The sequence below is a fragment of the Symphalangus syndactylus genome, chromosome 6 (assembly GCF_028878055.3).
Source record: "Symphalangus syndactylus isolate Jambi chromosome 6, NHGRI_mSymSyn1-v2.1_pri, whole genome shotgun sequence".
NCBI lineage: Eukaryota > Metazoa > Chordata > Mammalia > Primates > Hylobatidae > Symphalangus > Symphalangus syndactylus.
In genome coordinates, this window is record NC_072428.2 from 87,866,802 (window position 1) to 87,885,306 (window position 18,505).

The 18,505-nt window shown below is 35.3% G+C and overlaps 1 protein-coding gene across 11 annotated transcripts in view; it reads left to right on the plus strand.

Moving 5' to 3' along the window:
- CACNA2D1 (calcium voltage-gated channel auxiliary subunit alpha2delta 1) overlaps positions 1-18,505 on the plus strand; it is a 518,973-nt gene that overhangs the window by 362,967 nt on the left and 137,501 nt on the right. For all 11 annotated transcript variants that reach the window (XM_055283394.1, XM_055283393.2, XM_055283395.1 and 8 more), the window contains exons 8-9: positions 14,850-14,919; positions 17,022-17,072. In XM_055283394.1, coding sequence (XP_055139369.1) covers positions 14,850-14,919; positions 17,022-17,072 — 121 coding nt within the window. The remainder of the gene's footprint in view (positions 1-14,849; positions 14,920-17,021; positions 17,073-18,505) is intronic.

Sequence of the window (18,505 nt, forward strand, 5' to 3'; positions counted from 1 at the left end):
GATGTCCAATTAAATGTAAATTTCAAATAAGCAATGAATAACTTTTTAGTGTAAGTATGCTTCATGCAATATTTGTGATACACTTTTACTAAGAAGGTATTTATTTTTTATTGAAATTCAAACAACTGATTGTCTTGTATTTCTTTTTGCTAAATTCATCAACCTTCTCTTTCAGGCTTTCAGTTTCTATATTTGTAATATGGGAAAGTCAACTTCCCCATTACTTCACAGTATTGTAAAGATCAAGCAAAGCCTATTCATCCAGATATATAGAATTTTATAATTTTCATTTTTAACTTCTCTAAGCTACCTATTTTTATTTTTTGTAAGCGAATACTTGCCACAGAGCTACTGAAAATAAAATGTTTTGCGGGAACTAGAACTTTCTGATTCACAATAGAAGCTAAAAAATATTCTTGTTGATTATTAATATGCTACTTAAAGCCAGAGTCACATACCATGAGGCAGGTGAGGAATTTATTTGTGTGTGTGTGTGTGTGTGTGTGTATATATATATATTATATATGTATATATGTGTGTGTATATATGTATATGTGTGTGTATATATGTATATGTGTGTGTATATATGTGTATATATGTGTGTGTATATATGTATATATGTGTGTATATACACACATATATATTTATGTATATATTTATATATATAAATATAATATATAAATATAAATATACACACATATATATTTATATATACATATAAATATATATACACACATATATATATTTTAACCCCATCAATATTATGTACCCATAATAATTAAAAATAAAATTAAAAATTTAATTGAAAGATAATATCATGTATAAATTTTGACACACACACACACACACACACACACACACACACTGTACAATGGTTAAATCTAGCTAATTAACAAAGCCTCACCTAACGTAGTTATTATTATGGTCTATATATCATAATTAACTGAAGTCACCATTTATATAATAGATGTCTTGAATTTATTCCTCCTCTCTAACTGTAATTAGGCGTCCTTTGACCAACATCTCCCCATCTCTTCCTCCCTTGTAACCACCCCAATCTTTGGTAACCACCATTATAGACTCTGTATTCTATGACATCAACTTTTTTTTTTTTTTTTTTTTTTTTTTTGAGACAGAGTCTCACTCTGTCACCTAGGCTGGAGTGCAGTGGCGTAATCTCAGCTCACTGCAACCTCTGCCCCCGGGTTCAAGCGATTCTCCTGCGTCAGCCTCCCGAGTAACAGGGATTACAGATGCACGCCACCATGCCTGGCTAATTTTTGTATTATTAGTAGAGATGGGGTTTCGCCATGTTGGCCAGGCTGGTCTCAAACTCCTGACCTCAAGTGATCCACCTACCTCAGCCTCCCAAAGTGCTGGGATTAAAGGTGTGAGCCACCACACCCAGCCAAGATCTACTCTTTTAGATTCCACAGTAATTATATTTTTAAACCAGATAGCCAGAATATAAACCCCACCTCCACCAGTATACGTTGTATTATGATGACCTTTGGGAAACCCTCATTGACTTCAGCTGTGAAACAAGGAGGATAACAATGCTTAGATGGTAGAATTGTTAAGACCATAAGAAGCATTAAATCTGTTTGGAGCATATTGCCCAGATGTAGGGGAAAGTTAGAGTACTCTCATGATTTTCATTTATCAGATTATTTAAATTACATAGAAACACTGACTTCCAGTGAGATCTCTAGAGCTGGCATAATATAAAGGTACCTATGCAGTGCTGACTCAAAACAGTAGTTTCGTAATTAATGGAGATTTAAATTCTTAATATCTGTCCTTGGACTGAACATGAACCTGCTTTATAATTTCATTGATGTATATGGAAATAAGCTATGAAAATCGTTAGTGTCTGTCCTTTTTCTTCTCACTTCTTTTTTCTTTTTTTCTTCTTTCTCTACCCTCTTTCTTATTCCTCTTTCTCCCCTCCTTCTTGGAAGGTAGGTAGACTAGGTTCACATAAAAGCTGTCATCAGCGTCACTTTATACTTTAAGTCATATTTCTGTACCTATTTCTTCATCAGTAACTTGGGATGATTGAACAAGATGATTTCCATAGCAAGCACTAATTTTATCTGCTTGTAGCCTGCTGTTGCATTTGCTACATCCACAGTCTTTGTTTTGCAAGATAAGTAGAGTGACTAGCCCTAGTCATACAGCTAGCTCATGACATAGATGTGATTAGGAACTCATATTTAATGATGTCTTCCTTGAATATGTGCTCACTGGAAAATCAGTTTATCTTGTAAGTTCTTTCCTTTAGAAGCTCTTATTTATACAAATTAACTTTAAAGCTATTAAAAACTGCTTTCAATAGTTATCAACTTTGTGTATTCTTATGCATCATAAAAACAATAGGTACAAACTGGTCATTTCACCTGTTAATATCTCCTGAAATTTTACCAATTGTTGCAGTAATTGGGATTGTTATTAGGAATCAGTGGCTCATTGAAATGCCAGTGTAGCCAGCACTTACTCTTTTTTTAGACAATTAGTTGTATTTATTAAAAAAGAAAACTAAAAATCTACTTCATCTCCGTATGATGTTTACTTAATGTCTTATTATTTGTTCTTTCTCTGCCCTACCTCATTTTTTAATTTCAAAACTATGAGATTATAATAAAGGAACCTAATGTGTATTAAGTTAATGTAAAATAGAACTCTGAGAGACATCTTCTTGTTGCTATTTCTGCTAGGATTTTGCTGGAATAAAATACAAAAGAATCTCTTACAAAGTATATGGAGTGACTTTTTTTTCCATACAGGTAGCCAATAGCTCTTAAATTGTGTACCACTTTTTGAACAATAATTTAGGAATATTTTAAGCATCAAATAGCAGATGACAAGGTAGTCCAAAGAGTACTTTTTAAAGTTTAGCCATAAATGAAGCATTCGATCTATTTTTAGCCAACTAGAAGAAAACGGGATAGCAGTGGAGCCTCAACATTTATAGTATTTATAGAAGCACTCTTTTGGTTTTCTCTAAAAATGCCTGATTTTTTTTTTTTACTTTAACATTTGTTTATGGACACATAGTTCAACTATAAATGTACATATTTGTTGATCATTATATAAACAAAGTGTTTATTACATTTTATGCTAATAATTATTAAAGTCCAGTGTATTAGTTAGGACTCTTACTATCTACCAATTGAAGAAAATCCAAAATAATAGTGATTTTTAACACTATGGAAGTTTGGTTTTTATTCATGTCAGAGTTATCACAGACTGGGGCAGGTAGGGAAACTACACAAATAAGGGGTCTGCACCCAGATCTCATTACTCTGTCATTCTCTGAGCATGGGCTCTGCCTCAGAGTCTATCGTTGTTACTGGTGCTCTTTATTAGGAGCAAAGAATGGTATTCTTCTGTGCCCCCTTTTTAAGGGAACTTCCTGGAAATCACATAAAGCATTTTCTTTCATTTGTTTCTGGCCAGAATTTAGTGATCTCTTGGTCATATTTACCTTCAAAATGGCCATATATCCGGCTAAATGGCAGGGGGCTGTACTGAGAAAAGGAAAACAGATATTGGGGAACAAAAAGCATCTCTGCTATGGTTACTATGTGGACATTTGTGTTTTAAAATAACAAGTTGTTTCTGCCTTTTAGAAAATTTAAATCTAATTAGGTAGTCAAAACTTACACATCTAAATTAAATACATCTTAAATTTAGATTGCAATACAAATTATTAAATGATTATCACTTAATAGACTAGCAATAGATTTGCTAAGAAATTTTGAAAAAGAAGAGGTAATTATGGATTAGAGTCATATAAGAGGTTTATGAACTTTGGATTGAAAACCAAGTCAATGAAGAAGAAAAGGCAAAATGTTTCTGGAGGGAAGAATGGCATAAAATAAAAATATAAGGAGATGAACAACCACTGTTGGAGACTAGTGAGGTCGGTTAATCCAATAGTTTGTTACAGAAAAAGTAATATTGAATCAAAAGGTTTATCAATGGTAGACTCTGTGGCCTTGAATGTCAGAATGGTTTGGGATTTAATGTGTAGGCAAAGTACCACAAACATTTGTGCACTGTAATGCAATGATTAAAGCACTTAATATTATGATTAGAAGGAGAAAGACTTGGGGAAGCTTGACCAGAAGATATGCTATTTTAATGGCCAGATGTGGAATTTTAAAGATCTGAACAAGGGATCAAATAGGAATTAAGAATTCTTAAATAGAAATGATGATATCAGACTTTATTCTTTAAAAACATGAATTTAATGACTGATGTAGAGTGTGAGTTGAGTATCATTTTTTAAGTTGAATGGATGAGAATATCAAAGCTGTTTACTAAAATTAAAAATCAAAAGTTTTTATTTTGGGAGCAAAGTGATGAGTTTAACTTAGAACAGTAAAGTGTGAGGTGTTGACAAGAGGGTACAAATAGCTCTGTTTACGCTCAAGCACTGGTTTCGTATTACGTGGTTTTCTTTGCTATATACTATCCACCAATTGTGTTGTGTGGGATTGCATCTTACGCATACACAAAAGGATGACATACTGTTTTAAAATTCTGATTTCACCCTGATTATGAAGGCAATTCTGTAGCATTTTTGTTGCATTTTGTATAACCTTATCTCTTACCTGAATTTGTCTTATTTTTCACAGGTAAGGGTTGTAATAATTGTTCACCTTATGGTCAACCAAGGATTCAGTCATACCTAAACTGACTAAATGATTGATTTTATTGCTCACAGATTAGAGTAGGTAAATAGGATGGTAATATGAAAATGAGAGCCATTTGTAATTTGAATGGGGATAACACTATATGCAAAATATGTAAATAAGTATTGCTAAAAAACTTCAGCTGTTTTCAACTTCTAAGATATATCTCTCAATCTGTTTCTTTTTCTTTGTGTTACCAAATTTCTGTACTTATGCCATTCATTTTTAGATGCATAGAACATCTTTGCTGTGTAATTCATTTATGTTCAGTATACTTGATTATGAAAAGTTAAAAAGATTTTTTGTCAAAAAATCAGATGTTTCAAGCACTTTCTCAGATGTGCTAAATATAAACTTTTAAAGATATCTATCAATCACCATCATCTAAGATTTTCACTTACAGAACTAGGAAACTTGTTCCCGAAGAATCATAGTTTGTTTTATGTTTTTAGCGATGTCATTATTGTCATCTAATTGAATTTATTTGCTTACAAAAATAAGAAACATGTTTCTCTGTCAGGCTTTATGTTTTTGTCTATGTAGCACATATCTAACATTATTTCTCAGTAAATCCTCCCCAACACTTGCCTCATAGAACTTACTGTGCTCACGCTTATTTCCAAGTCACTCAATGACTGCATTATGGGACATCTAAAGGATTAAATGTTTGTGTACCATTTACTTTATTGAGCGTTTCATTTAACTACCCAACTTGTCCTTGTTGACTGCTACTCCTGCTGACAGACAGATATCCCTTTAAGTAAAAATGTTTTAAGTGTGTTATCTGGCATCTTCAGTATTACCAGTAATCCACTTTGTAATAAGGGCTTTTTTTTTTTAATTATGGTGATTTATTCTCGGCTGTAATACCATGTATCTGTGTATGGGTTTCTGCCCATTGTTTATAAGAAGTTTGAGAAAACTTCTGGAAATAGAGAAAACCAAACACCGCATGTTCTCATAAGTGGGAGTTGAACAATGAGAACACATGGACACAGGGAGGGGAGCATCACACACTGGGGTCTGTTGGGATGGAGGACTAGGGGAGGGATAGCATGAGGAAAAATACCTAATGTAGATGACGGGTTGATGGGTGTGGCAAACTGACATGGCACATGTGTACCTATGTAACAAACCTGCACATTGTGCACAAGTACCCCAGAACTTAAAGTATAATTTAAAAAAAAATTCTGGAAATATTACAGTGGAAATATCAAAGTCACTCTCCAACCGATATAGTGATATCATCTGAATATCCTAGATACCGAGACGCACTGCCCAGAAACAAAATTAAAATTCAAAATTATTTGATTAAATCAGTGTAATTAAGTCTGGCCAAAGGAGGAAAGACTGATAAGAACAAGGCAGAACTCCTGTTTCTGAAGAAACAGATATCCTGAGGATTCTAATACCAGTAAGAGAAGATTTTTCTCTGGAGGAGTTCACAATTGGATGAAAAGGAAAACTTTTAAACACATTAAAATATAATGCAAACAAAGAGCTAGTAAAATTATTCAAAGTGATGTGGAGGGTCAGGCACAGTGGCTCATGCCTGTAATCCCAGCAGTTTGGGAGGCCAAGGAGGGAGGATCATCTGAGGTCAGGAGTTCAAGACCAGCCTGGCCAACATAGTGAAACCTCATCTCTACTAAAAATACAAAAATTAGCCAGGCGTGATGGCGGGCACCTGTAATCCCAGCTACTCAGGAGGCTGAGGCAAGAGAATTGCTTGAACCTGGGAAGAAAAGGTTGCAGTGAGCCTACATCACACCACTGCACTCAAGCCTGGGCAACAGACTGAGACTCCATCTCAAAAAATAAGAAAGTAATAAAAGTGATGTGGGGTAGAGTTAGATTATCAGCTGTCTGGTGAATTATGCTAGCTGGCATTGTCTAGTTAATGGCATCTGGCTCTCTTACCATGACATTCAGACCATCCAAAGATTCTAACTCAATCTATGTCTCCAGTTTTATCTCTTAATGTACAGTTCAAACTTCATTGTTTACACCTGTATTACATTTTCTCTGCTTTTAATTTTTTTGTTTTGTTTTCTATTCTACAAATCTGCCTTTTTGTTTTCGTGTCTCTATGTGCATAGTTCCTTGAGCCCATCTCTGGTTGTATGCATCTTATCATTCATTCAAAATAAAATGCAGGCTGAGAGTGAGGGCTCACGCCTGTAATCAAAGCATTTTGGGAGGCCGAGGCAGGCGGATCACCTGAAGTCAGGAGTTCGAGACCAGCCTGGTCAACATGATGAAACCCCATATCTACTAAAAATACAAAAATTAGCCAGTTGTGGTTGTGGGCGCCTGTAATCCCAGCTACTCGGTAGGCTGAGGCAGGAGAATCACTTGAACCCAGGAGGCAGAGGTTCAAGTGATCCAAGATCGCACCGTTGCACTCTCGCCTGGGCAACAACAGTGAAGCTCCATCTCAAAAAAATTAAATAAAATACCAACATATGAAGACTTGCCCCAAAGCAATCTTTCTTTATTTCATTCTCTCAGATAATTTTGTTTTTGTGTATATTACAATAGATAGTGAATTTTACCTTCTTCCAGAATTTATTTTGCATATGCCATTTTAAAAACCATTGCAATCTATGCAGTGAGAGTTAATTACATATTTGTATGCCTCATATCGCCTAACACAGTTCCGTGCATATAGTGTATAATAGGTATTTTTTAAGCTGGATAAACAAGTCAAGATCATAAGTACTAGAACTGAAAGAGAGTTTTAGAGTAGAATTTTAGAGGATCAGTTTCTAAATAAAAATGAAAGAAGGAGAACAAGCAGTTGGAGAATGTTAAGGAACATAGAGTTACTGTTTTCTAGGTCCCTGTCTGCACATCTTGCCCATCCTGTCCTCTCATCTATGTCAGTATTCTCCATGAGGTTAATATCATGAAGTCAGTTTTTAGATTCCTAGAAAGTTTCATTGACTGTGTAACACCAGCCTGCATCAAGGAGATGGAATGGGATGGGGAAATAGTATCATGTTCAAGCCCCAGTCACAGGAACATGTTTTTAAGTGGTTAACATCTAAGCATATCTTATAAAAACTATTTTTAAATGTAATCTATAAGTAGTTCCAGTGATTCAGTGATACTGTTTCAGGTATCTGTAAATGGAGTGCTTATTTTGTGCCAACTATGGTTCTAAGTGTTTATGTGTAAAATTCATTAAGTCTTAGCTGTAATCCTAGTAAGTGGCGTTATTAGTCCCATTTTACTGAAAAAAGGTTAATTTATCCAAATTCATGCACCCAGTGAAAAATCCAGGTAGGCTGGTTCCCAAATTCATGGTTTTAATTTCTACACTAGGCTAGGTCCAACCAGGGAAGACAATTTCAAAATGACAAGAGAATGGACTCTTCATATTAACATTTACTCACCTGGAATGCTTGCTTTCCTGTCTTATCTTCTGCTCGTGAACTCCTTGATGATTCTAAGCCATAATGCTTTAGACATTCAGCATTTGAAAATTTCATCTGGGAATGATTGTTATTTTTCAAAAGTAACTGATTACTTGGGACCGTTTATTTGGGACTCACTAGAAATCTTATATAGCAATAAGCAGTTTCCTGGGGACAAAATAATACTCTCCTAAAAATACGTGGGAATGACAGCAATACAGTGAAGCAGAATTTTTTAAAGTTTTTTATTTTTAATTTTTATGGGCACATAGCAGGTATATAATTTTGATACAAGCATATAATGTGTAATAATACATCAGGGTTAGTGGAGTATTCACCTCAGGTGTTCATCATCTCTTTGTGTTACGAACATTCCAATTGTACTCTATCAGTTATTCAAAACACCACATGAAGATTTTGCCTCCTGTGCATTCTCATAGTTTTAATACTTGACCCATGTTGGCATGATTGAGAAAAGTCCTGACATGTATCAAGGTACTGATTCACTTACTTAATAATCAATATATAACAAAAGAAACATTTAAAAAATACTCTCAGGAAAAATTCCTACCGAATAGGTAAATCAGTGCTTAGGGTAACCCTGGTCCATGATGTTGTCCAGCAACTGAGGTTTCAGCTATCTGCCATTCCTTAGGTTGTTGTCCTCATCTGTCTGATTAAAATGGGCTCAATACCACCGTAAAACTTTTTTTTTTTTTTTTTTTTTTTTGAGACGGGGTCTCGCTCTTTTGCCCAGCCTGGAGTGCAGTGGCGCAATCTCGGCTCACTGCAAGCTCCGCCTCCTGGGTTCACGCCATTCTCCTGCCTCAGCCCCCCGAGTAGCTGGGACTACAGGCCCCAGCCACTGCGCCCGGCTAATTTTTTGTATTTTTAGTAGAGACGGGGTTTCACCGTGTTAACCAGGATGGTCTCGATCTCCTGACCTCGTGATCCGCCTGCCTCAGCTTCCCAAAGTGCTGGGATTACAGGCGTGAGCCACCGCGCCCGACCCATAAAACTTGTGAGGCCAAAAGAACATGGGAAAATTAGTAGAAGGCAACAAGAGTGATTGAAGAGTCATGCATGTATCACTTTTGCTCACATCCTGTCTACTAGAATTTGATCACATGGCTACATCATGACAAGAGAAACTGAAAAGTATAGTTTCTGGCAGGGCAGTCCTGAGGACTCTTACTAGAAGGAAGGAGGAGGAAATGCATATTGAAGCCCTGTTACAGTCCATTCTTCTGGCATTTCAAGTATCTGTGCATACCATTTTTTCCCACGTGTAGAACATATTCAGCTCCTCCCCATAGATGATGTAAAGTCTCAACAAATGAATAAAATCTAGGATCTCTGGGTCACATGCAGTTCTCTCCATCAGGTAGGATGTTTCCTCATTTGACTACCTATAATACAGCATTATGCCCGTTATTTTCTCTACCCTATTCTCATTGCTGCCCAAATATATAATATTCATTGGTCTTGTCTGCTGGGTAACTACGATAAAAACTCCCAACTGTAAAATGAGAGTGAGAAATACAGAACAATCACTGGCCCATTCACCCTATCTCATTCTATCAGGCAAGAAATACAAAGATATCCTACTTTTGCATAAAGCTACGTTTCTTGGTTAGCTCATCTCACTGTTTCTGGTAGTGTTCTCTAGGAGTAACTATCTTGTCTAAAACACTTTCTGACGCATCTGAAGGGGTGTGCTTGAGGCTAAACAGCTTTTATCGCTTGCTGTTACTGGTGCAGGTTTAGAGCCCAAAAGGTGCTTTAGGGTTCAACTACAACATTTCTGCAGATCAGGTTTGTGATTTCGTTAGTAACACAACATCAACAACAATGCCCAGATGACTTCTAGTTGTTGTTCTTTTCACCAGTAAATTTCTTGCGTAAGCCACCTCAGTCCTAAAATTTAGTCTAGAAATAATTCTTAATACTGGTATGTTTTATTTGTTAGATTCTAAATTTAGCTTGTCCTCATCTCCATCATCTCTGTGGTGGATTACTTGAAGACATTGCTGAGTACAGAAAATTTGATATTCTAATAGGTACTGGATATTACTCATTTGTAAATTGTCCGTTTGTACCTGTGGCCAAGGTTGCTAGCTGTCCGCCAAAGTTCTGTCTTCCCATTCCATTGGGAAATTTTCTTTTAAATAAGACTCCCTAGCCAGGGACTACATTTCTCCCACCTTTTTGTTTCTGTAGGACCATATGACAAGTTCATACCAATAGAAAGTGAGTGAAAGTAATATGTGTCACTTCTAGCCTGAGATTGTTAGGACTTCACTGTGCCTTCTCCACACTTCCTCCCTCCATCTAGCAGCTGCAAGCCCAATGTCCTGGATGCCCTTGGAATCCAAGTGCTGAAGGAGGCAAAAGCTCTGCCAGCTTTAAGACTGCATAACTGCCTGGAGCAGAATCTATCCATGCACTATCACTCTCCACACCCTGCACAACTTAGCCTGTTATTTGAGTTAGAGGTATTTTACTATACTAAGATACAAAAGTTATCAGATTTTTCATTAAGGCATTTGTGCCGCCATGGCTAACATAGAATCTTCTTCCTATATGTCAAGTATTTCCCAGGTTAAAAGTCTTTTTTTTTGTTTTGTTTTGTTTTTTTTTTTGAGACGGAGTCTCGCTCTGTTGCCCAGGCTGGAGTGCAGTGGCGCGATCTCGGCTCACTGCAAGCTCCGCCTCCCGGGTTCACGCCATTCTCCTGCCTCAGCCTCTCCGAGTAGCTGGGACTACAGGCGCCCGCCACCACGCCCAGCTAACTTTTTTGTATTTTTTTTTTTTTTAGTAGAGACAGGGTTTCACCGTGGTCTCGATCTCCTGACCTCGTGATCCGCCCGCCTCGGCCTCCCAAAGTGCTGGGATTACAAGCGTGAGCCACCGCGCCCGGCCTCCCAAGTTAAAAGTTTTATTCGGGAGCAGATAACTCAAAATCTGAAAAGGCCAGCTATTTGCTTTCCTAGATTTTTTGGCACCTTGGTGTGGGTATAAGCCACATTCTTCTAATGACTGTCGTCTACCCTGAACTTGGTTATTGGAGCCATGGTGCAAATTAGGGACTGTGGAGGATCCATTCTGGGATGACAGTAATTGAGCAACACTGAAATTTATGGAAATTTTGTGAGCTATGCAGTACACATTTAGTGAAATAATTTGGGCTTGAAAATAGTCCCAATTTATTATCTTGGCTTGCATGCAGTTCAGAGCCATGACTAATACTCTATAGGAGATGATTGAGACAAACCGAAAATAATCGTCCACCAACTAGATCTAGGCAAAGGACCAGGAGAGACTTTTAAAGGCATTGTTGAGTATATGAAATTTACTTTTTAAAATTATCATGAGACTAAGACTGTGAAGTTTTTAGAATTAGAAAAAATACATTTGAACTTTTTAATTGGGAAATGCAATTAGCTGTCATTTGATGTTTCTACCAAGAGAATCAGTCCTCAATGCATCATTATTGGCTTTATTCTTTCCTAGCAGCTGAAATAAAAAAAAAAAAAAAAGGGTACTTTGCTATTATTTTTAGACCATATTAACTAGAAAATGGCACTAAAATCTGCGTACTTTCTCAAGAATATTTTCCTATTACATATATCAGTATTCTGAGTTAATGTACAGGTAAATACCTGCTTAAATCAATAATTTGATAACACCTGTAACACATCCTATGTCTCAGGTGAAGTCAATGGTAGACCAGTAGATTTAGTAGAGGACACACTAACAGTTCATTTTTGGTCAGGGGAAAACATTCCTATAAATCATTGTTATCACCTTTAATGATATTCAAAAAGGAGACATCTACATCGTGAACTGTAATTTTCAGTTCTGTCTTCTGCCCATCCCCAAATCTTCCTGGAACACTAAAAAGTCATCTAAACTGAGCAACATTTCACTTTTTACGGGAATTTTGGAAGTTCTCTTTCCCTCTGTAAACATGCAGCTTTCACTGTGCATGGTTATGAAACTGATTATTTCGGGGAATTAACTTGTTATTAGCCTTTTTACTCTTTGATCTTTCATAATTCTGAGCCTATATAAGGAATGAACTATTTAAATGACACGATGGGATTTTACAACAAGGGAATTAGTAATATCACAGAAGAAATTATGTTGTTCAATTTTACCATAACATTAATATCTTAATTTGGTTTAATCAAGGGATACTACCTAAGAGTAAATACCTCAGAAAACCTCTAAGAGAAGATTATTAATATTTTAAAATATAAACCACCTAAGGTTATAAACAATATTAAAATGTAATAGTCTGGCTCATACTGTAAATTATAGCCTTTTAACTTTTTTCTTTCCTTAAAGAAAGATATACATTTTATTGAACATAGTAATATATATCACAGTTAATTTCAATTAGCAGTGGTAGTGACAACAGAAATCCTAGATGAATGTGATTGGTAAACAATTCAAAAATCTAATTGAAACATAACTTTCAAATTCCAATTTCTTTAAGTTGTTTATCAGATTCGTTGCAGACCACTTTTAACTCAGGATTGCTGCTGTCATATTGGCAGTGGTAACTAATCACTTCTCTCATCTACCCTATACATTTGTGTCAGTCTGGGTTCAACCAGAAGGCAGAAAAAATGCAGCATTTTGAACAGGGAAAGTTTATTTTTTAATAAAAAATCATCTACAATAGGGATTGGAGTAATGAGGGATTGGCTAGAAGTAGAACTCTAAAGGATTTATGAATATCAGATATGATATTATGTAATCTAATATGTAATAACAACTGCCTCTAGGGTTGAGATATAGTGCCCAAGGCAGAGCTCCTAATCCTGCAGTTCCCCTGGGCTGAGGTTCACATCTTGTAGAGGCCATGGTCATGGCCCACCAAGGTGGAGAAGTCACTGTGATGCCACACTGATAGGATTTGCTGGAAATTTACCCCCTGAGGTTCCAGGTCTTTCCTTGTAAGCTCTCCTCTACAAAAATACCTGGGGCAGGGGGCAGGGCTGGAGGGGTACAGGTGACAGAATTAGAGCCTGAGCCTGGTGAAGCTGGCCATGTTGCTGGAGTGGGCAATCTGGGGAAACTGCAACACAGTAGGAGCTGAGCTCGGGAGAATATACAGACAGTGCAGGAGACAGACACCAGACAGCAGCACATGCTGCAAGAGCCTGTGAGCAAACAAACCAGAACAAGGAAGCAAAATCCTTTTTCTCATTCAGTGTCTGTCTTGTATCATTTGCAGGCAAGTCTTGAAATTGTGCCATCTGATAAAGGAAAAGTATTGAAAGGGCCTAGATCCATTTTCATAGGGCAAGGTAGAAGGTGCATTTGGAGTTGAGGGGCAGGAAATGTATTGTCAGCATAGCATGGTACTGAAAGTAGGATACAATTTCTATAAAATTTTAGGTATTACTACGACCCAATCTTGGAGAGTCAGATATCATAGAGGGATAATGAAAGTGAACTGATGTGTGTATCAGCATGCTTGTTACTTAATTCTAGTGCTACCACACACGTACACACAAAAAGGATTATTTTACATCGCAGACTCTCACTTTCTGCAAGTGCAAATTGAACAAATTGCAGTAAACTCACCATTTCAGTTACACTGATTGTGTCAATAATGGTGGTTGGAAGAGTGCTATATTTAAACTTACTATTCATTGTAAATATGATTAGTCATTTAGAACAAATAAATCATTTTTTAATATAGCTACTAATAAGAAAAAAATTTCACAGTCAAGGAAGAGTTTCGTTGTATATAGTTTTTGACGTATCCTAATTGGCCAAATTATCTTAGTTGGCTAATAAACCTGACTTTCAGTAAAGTTCTTCATAATTTCCACAGTTTCTCAGAAAAGCGAAATTGATTGGGGGACATAAGTCATATGAATTAGGCATTTACCCAGGAGTCATATGTTTAAACATGTTTAAGTACGGGGACTTCTTCAGCATGAAATTATCGTCCAATTCATCAGCATTTATTTTTTTCATTATGTCTAAGGTGTGCATGTATGTAAAGCTTTGTAAAGCATTTTAATTAAAGTATCAATTTAATTAGAATAGATTTAAATTAATTGCATTTAAAAATCAATACAATTAGATGAAGAAGTTATTTATGATTATTGCAAAATGATAAAGGCTGTGAAAGTCATACAAGATTGTTGAATCTGCGCTTGAATTACTTCATATCATTACAATAAATTTAAAACAGCTTTCTATGGAGTTGTTTTAATTATAGCTGACCTTTTAATTATGTTAACATGGACTGAGTAAAATTATGCTATTACATAAAAACCCAAGAAAAACAGCTGTCTTATATAGACCAAGAAAATATGGCATTGAACGAAAATATAAGGAGGAAATAGTTGAAAGCACAATTTTCATTAGTGGCACATAAATTTTCTGTTAGAGAGGAAAGAAATTATAACCTCTGGACACCTACTAAAACATATCAAGTTAGCACCCAGAAAAACTATGTGTAAATTTATTTCTGAAATAACACGTAAAAAGAGAATTGACTCTCATTGATTTCCTTTTTGTACTGCTGTGTTGTTTTCCATGTTAAAGCAATATATTATGAGGGCTTAAAAATGGTATCTCCCATTTGAACACTGAAGTACATAAATGAAAGTATCTATTGCATTTTGTGATTTTTTAAAAGTCTCATTATTTTTAGAGCATATCTAATATTTTGATTTAATATCTTTCTTTTTTTTTTTTTTAGCTTCACCTTGGGTTGATAATAGTAGAACTCCAAACAAGATTGACCTTTATGATGTACGCAGAAGACCATGGTAAGAATTTTTAGCTAGCCATGAAAAGATAAAATAGGCAAGAAGATATATTTGCTAAAAAGTCGGAATTTTTTATTATTAGGATGAGTATTAACTACTTATTGAAAGTGATCTGATTTTTAAAAATAAGTAAATATAGGTAAAGGCAAATGAAAATGATGAGTTCAAGTGGGTAATGCTAATTAATATAGGTGAACTCATTTATCACATTCATTTCAGATGGACTACTTTAAGTTTTATATTTAATCTCAGTACTACACCTCTTAGCTGGTATGGATTTCTATGGCAGGGATCGCAGTTTGCTTGGAGTAGAGCTCCAACAGAGAGATGAGATAGAGTAGGAGATAATTTGCCTCTGGCGGTGAACTAATGAGAACTGGCCCCAAGGTAAAAGCTGCTCCTAGTTATATTCATATAGCTTAGGTTTTGTTTTTTTTCCAAAATGAAGATTTATTTGTTCCTCACTACTGAAGCAACTTGTTCTCCTAACATAAAACTGGAAAAATGCCACTAATTTTTCCAATTTGTAATTGGACTTACTGGAAAACAACTATTTTTGGGTTTTTTAAAACTATTAATTATATTTATTTGCTTTTTGAAAATGTAATGTGTGAATTTTAAGAAATGAATTCACATATACAGTATAAGTGCTTTGTATCCCACACTTTTCATATCAATAACTTTTGATTACATATTCATGAGAAAAGACACATACCATCATTTGAATGAAGACTATATGGTAACTTATTTACGAAATCCCCTATTACTGGACGTTTAGGTTATTTCTAACTTTTTTCTAGGGTTCAGACAAATTGCAAGAGGATAATGTTTGATTCCAAAGACTTGTATTTAGAAGCTTTTAGATGCCCTTTTAAATATCCCAGTAGCAATTTATGTCAACACCAACCATGTTTAATAGTGACAGTTATTACTAATTTACATATTCTTCCTGTGGAGCCATGGGGCCATTGAGTGGAGCTAAAAACTAATACATCAGCTTGTTTTAATTCAGGAATTGGTTGTTTTGGAGGAGACTTAGAAGCTAGGTGCCAATCAGTAGAGGCAGACATATCCTGTCTTCTCTTACCTTCCCACTGAGTGGCATACCTGGACCAACATTAAGATACTACGCATCAGCCAGGTTTGCTGTCCATGCAAATGCACCTGCAACTCTGCCACTTTACCTTCTTATCAAGCAAGGGTGCAGGTTACAAACTCCAACTGCTTCCTCAACACGTAGAACTAATTGTGCTGTATGTTGTCTGAAAACTAATTGGAAAGTTAACTGGCAGCCTCCCGAGAAGTTACATTTATGGTGATGGCTTCAGAGATAAGTAAAAAATTGAGGTCAGGTGCAGCCCTTCCTATCGGAGAAGTCAGGCCCCATTCCAGTCGGTGGCCAGGCAACATGAGTGAGCTTTTGGGTCAGTCATACACAATCAAGATGATCTCTCTCCACAACCACTGAACCATCTGCGTAAATCTCTTCTAGAGTCTCTTTAAAATGCAGAGATTCTGATTCCACAGGGTTGAATTTGGAAATTAATATTCTGAACTGATTCCCCAGGTGATTCTTAAACACTGTTAAATTTGAGAGCCATTGAAATTCTTGGTAATAACATCACATATTGCCTAATTTTAATCTCTTTATTGGCCAGTTATATTTCTTTTTTGTTGATATTGCTTTTTGATGTTCCTAAGCAACTTATCTATTTTTTGTGCTTATTTTTTACATTTAAAAATATGACAATTTATTATTCATTAAAGTGACTTTTAAACCTGTGGTCAACAATTGGAGTTTAGATAATAGTTTTTCCAGGAAAAATGTTGTTCTCAAAGTTAAAATATATTTCTTCATCTTCTGTTATAAATATCAAAAATGTTAAATATTATGCTTTAGCATCTCTGTTGTTATATTGGATATTGCTTTTATAAAACTGACATTGAAGAATATGAATAGAAAACCATTTCTACTTAGATAGAAGTGGGTCTTTGCTTGGGGAAAAAAAACCTTGTCTCAGAGATCAGTAAATATCAATTCAACAAATATCAGTGTTTGATATTTTGGAAGAGAAAAGCATTTATTACAATATTTGTTTCAGGTACATCCAAGGAGCTGCATCTCCTAAAGACATGCTTATTCTGGTGGATGTGTGAGTAGTTAAATACTACATATTTATATATTGAGAATATGGGAGGATTTGTAGATAACAGTAGTATGCTGGGACTAACAAAGTTTTGATAGGTTAAAAAAGAAACAAAGAAAAATTATGATGACTTTTATATTCAGGCAATGAAGCCATATCAAGACAATAACTAGACAAATTATTTAATTAAAAATGAAGATAATCTATATGGGTATTCATATATTAATATTACATAGCATATAATGTTAAATATGAAATATATTAAATAAGTTAATGTTGGAACTTGTTCCAGCATGGTAGCTTCACACCTGTAGTTCCAGCTACTTGGGAGGCTAAGGTGGGAGGATTGCTTGAGCCCAGGAGATCAAGGTTGCAGTGAACCATGTTCCTGCCACTGTATTCCAGCCTGGGTGAAGAGACAATGTCTCAGAAAAGAAAAAAAAAAAAAAAAATCTGGGACTTTTAAAAGTGAAATGGTGATATACAAAAAATAATTCCTTGAGTTTTTATATTGGTCTGTTTATTATAGTGCTTCAATTCAAGATATATGTGTATGTTTGCATGTGTACACGTTTTCTAATAAGGTTGAAGATGTAGAAATTGAAAAGATTATATCCTGCTATGGAGATTTACTTTTTTAAAGAGCAATAATCAAGGAATTAAAATAAACATGAAGTGTAAAATGCTTAGGTTACTCATGTTTTTCCCCAAGAGAAGAAATGCTCATGTTTTTCCCTGAGGAAAAAAAAAAATCTTTGTCTCATTGGAAGAAACAAAATCTAGTAATTTGGGGACAGCTAAATCCCACAGGCAAGTATTAACATTTGAATTTTCCCCATTTTAAGCTCAAGTAAACTAATTTAATTTAGTTGTCCAAACCCTTATAACCCAGTCTGAGAAAGAGAAGATAAATGAATTCAACAAATGTAATTTAAATGTTAATTCTTATTTTATTTCTTAAGATGCATTTAAGCCTCATGTTACTTTAATTAAATTATGGATCTTATATGCTAATCCTTGATCTTCTTCTTAAATATAAATCAATGTATTAATGCAATATATTATAATCCTGTTGGATGTATAATAATATCCAGAAATAATGTCATTTCAAAATCTATAGAAGCCAAATTTATATCCCAAACTTGAAAATGTATATGAAATTGAAATACTATTTTCAAAAATTCTTTCAACAGAAATGTATTGAGGTCTTCCTACACACAGTGTAATAACATAGAAACAAAGATGATTAAAACATAGTTCCTGAGACCAGATGTGGTTACTCACGCCTGTGATCCCATCACTTGGGAGGCTAAGGCATGTGGATGGCTTAAGCCCAGGAGTTTGAGACCAGCCTGAGCAACAAAGCAATATCTCATTTCTACAACAAATAGAAAGGAAAAACCAGCTGGGCATGGTGGCACACACCTGTAATTCCAGCT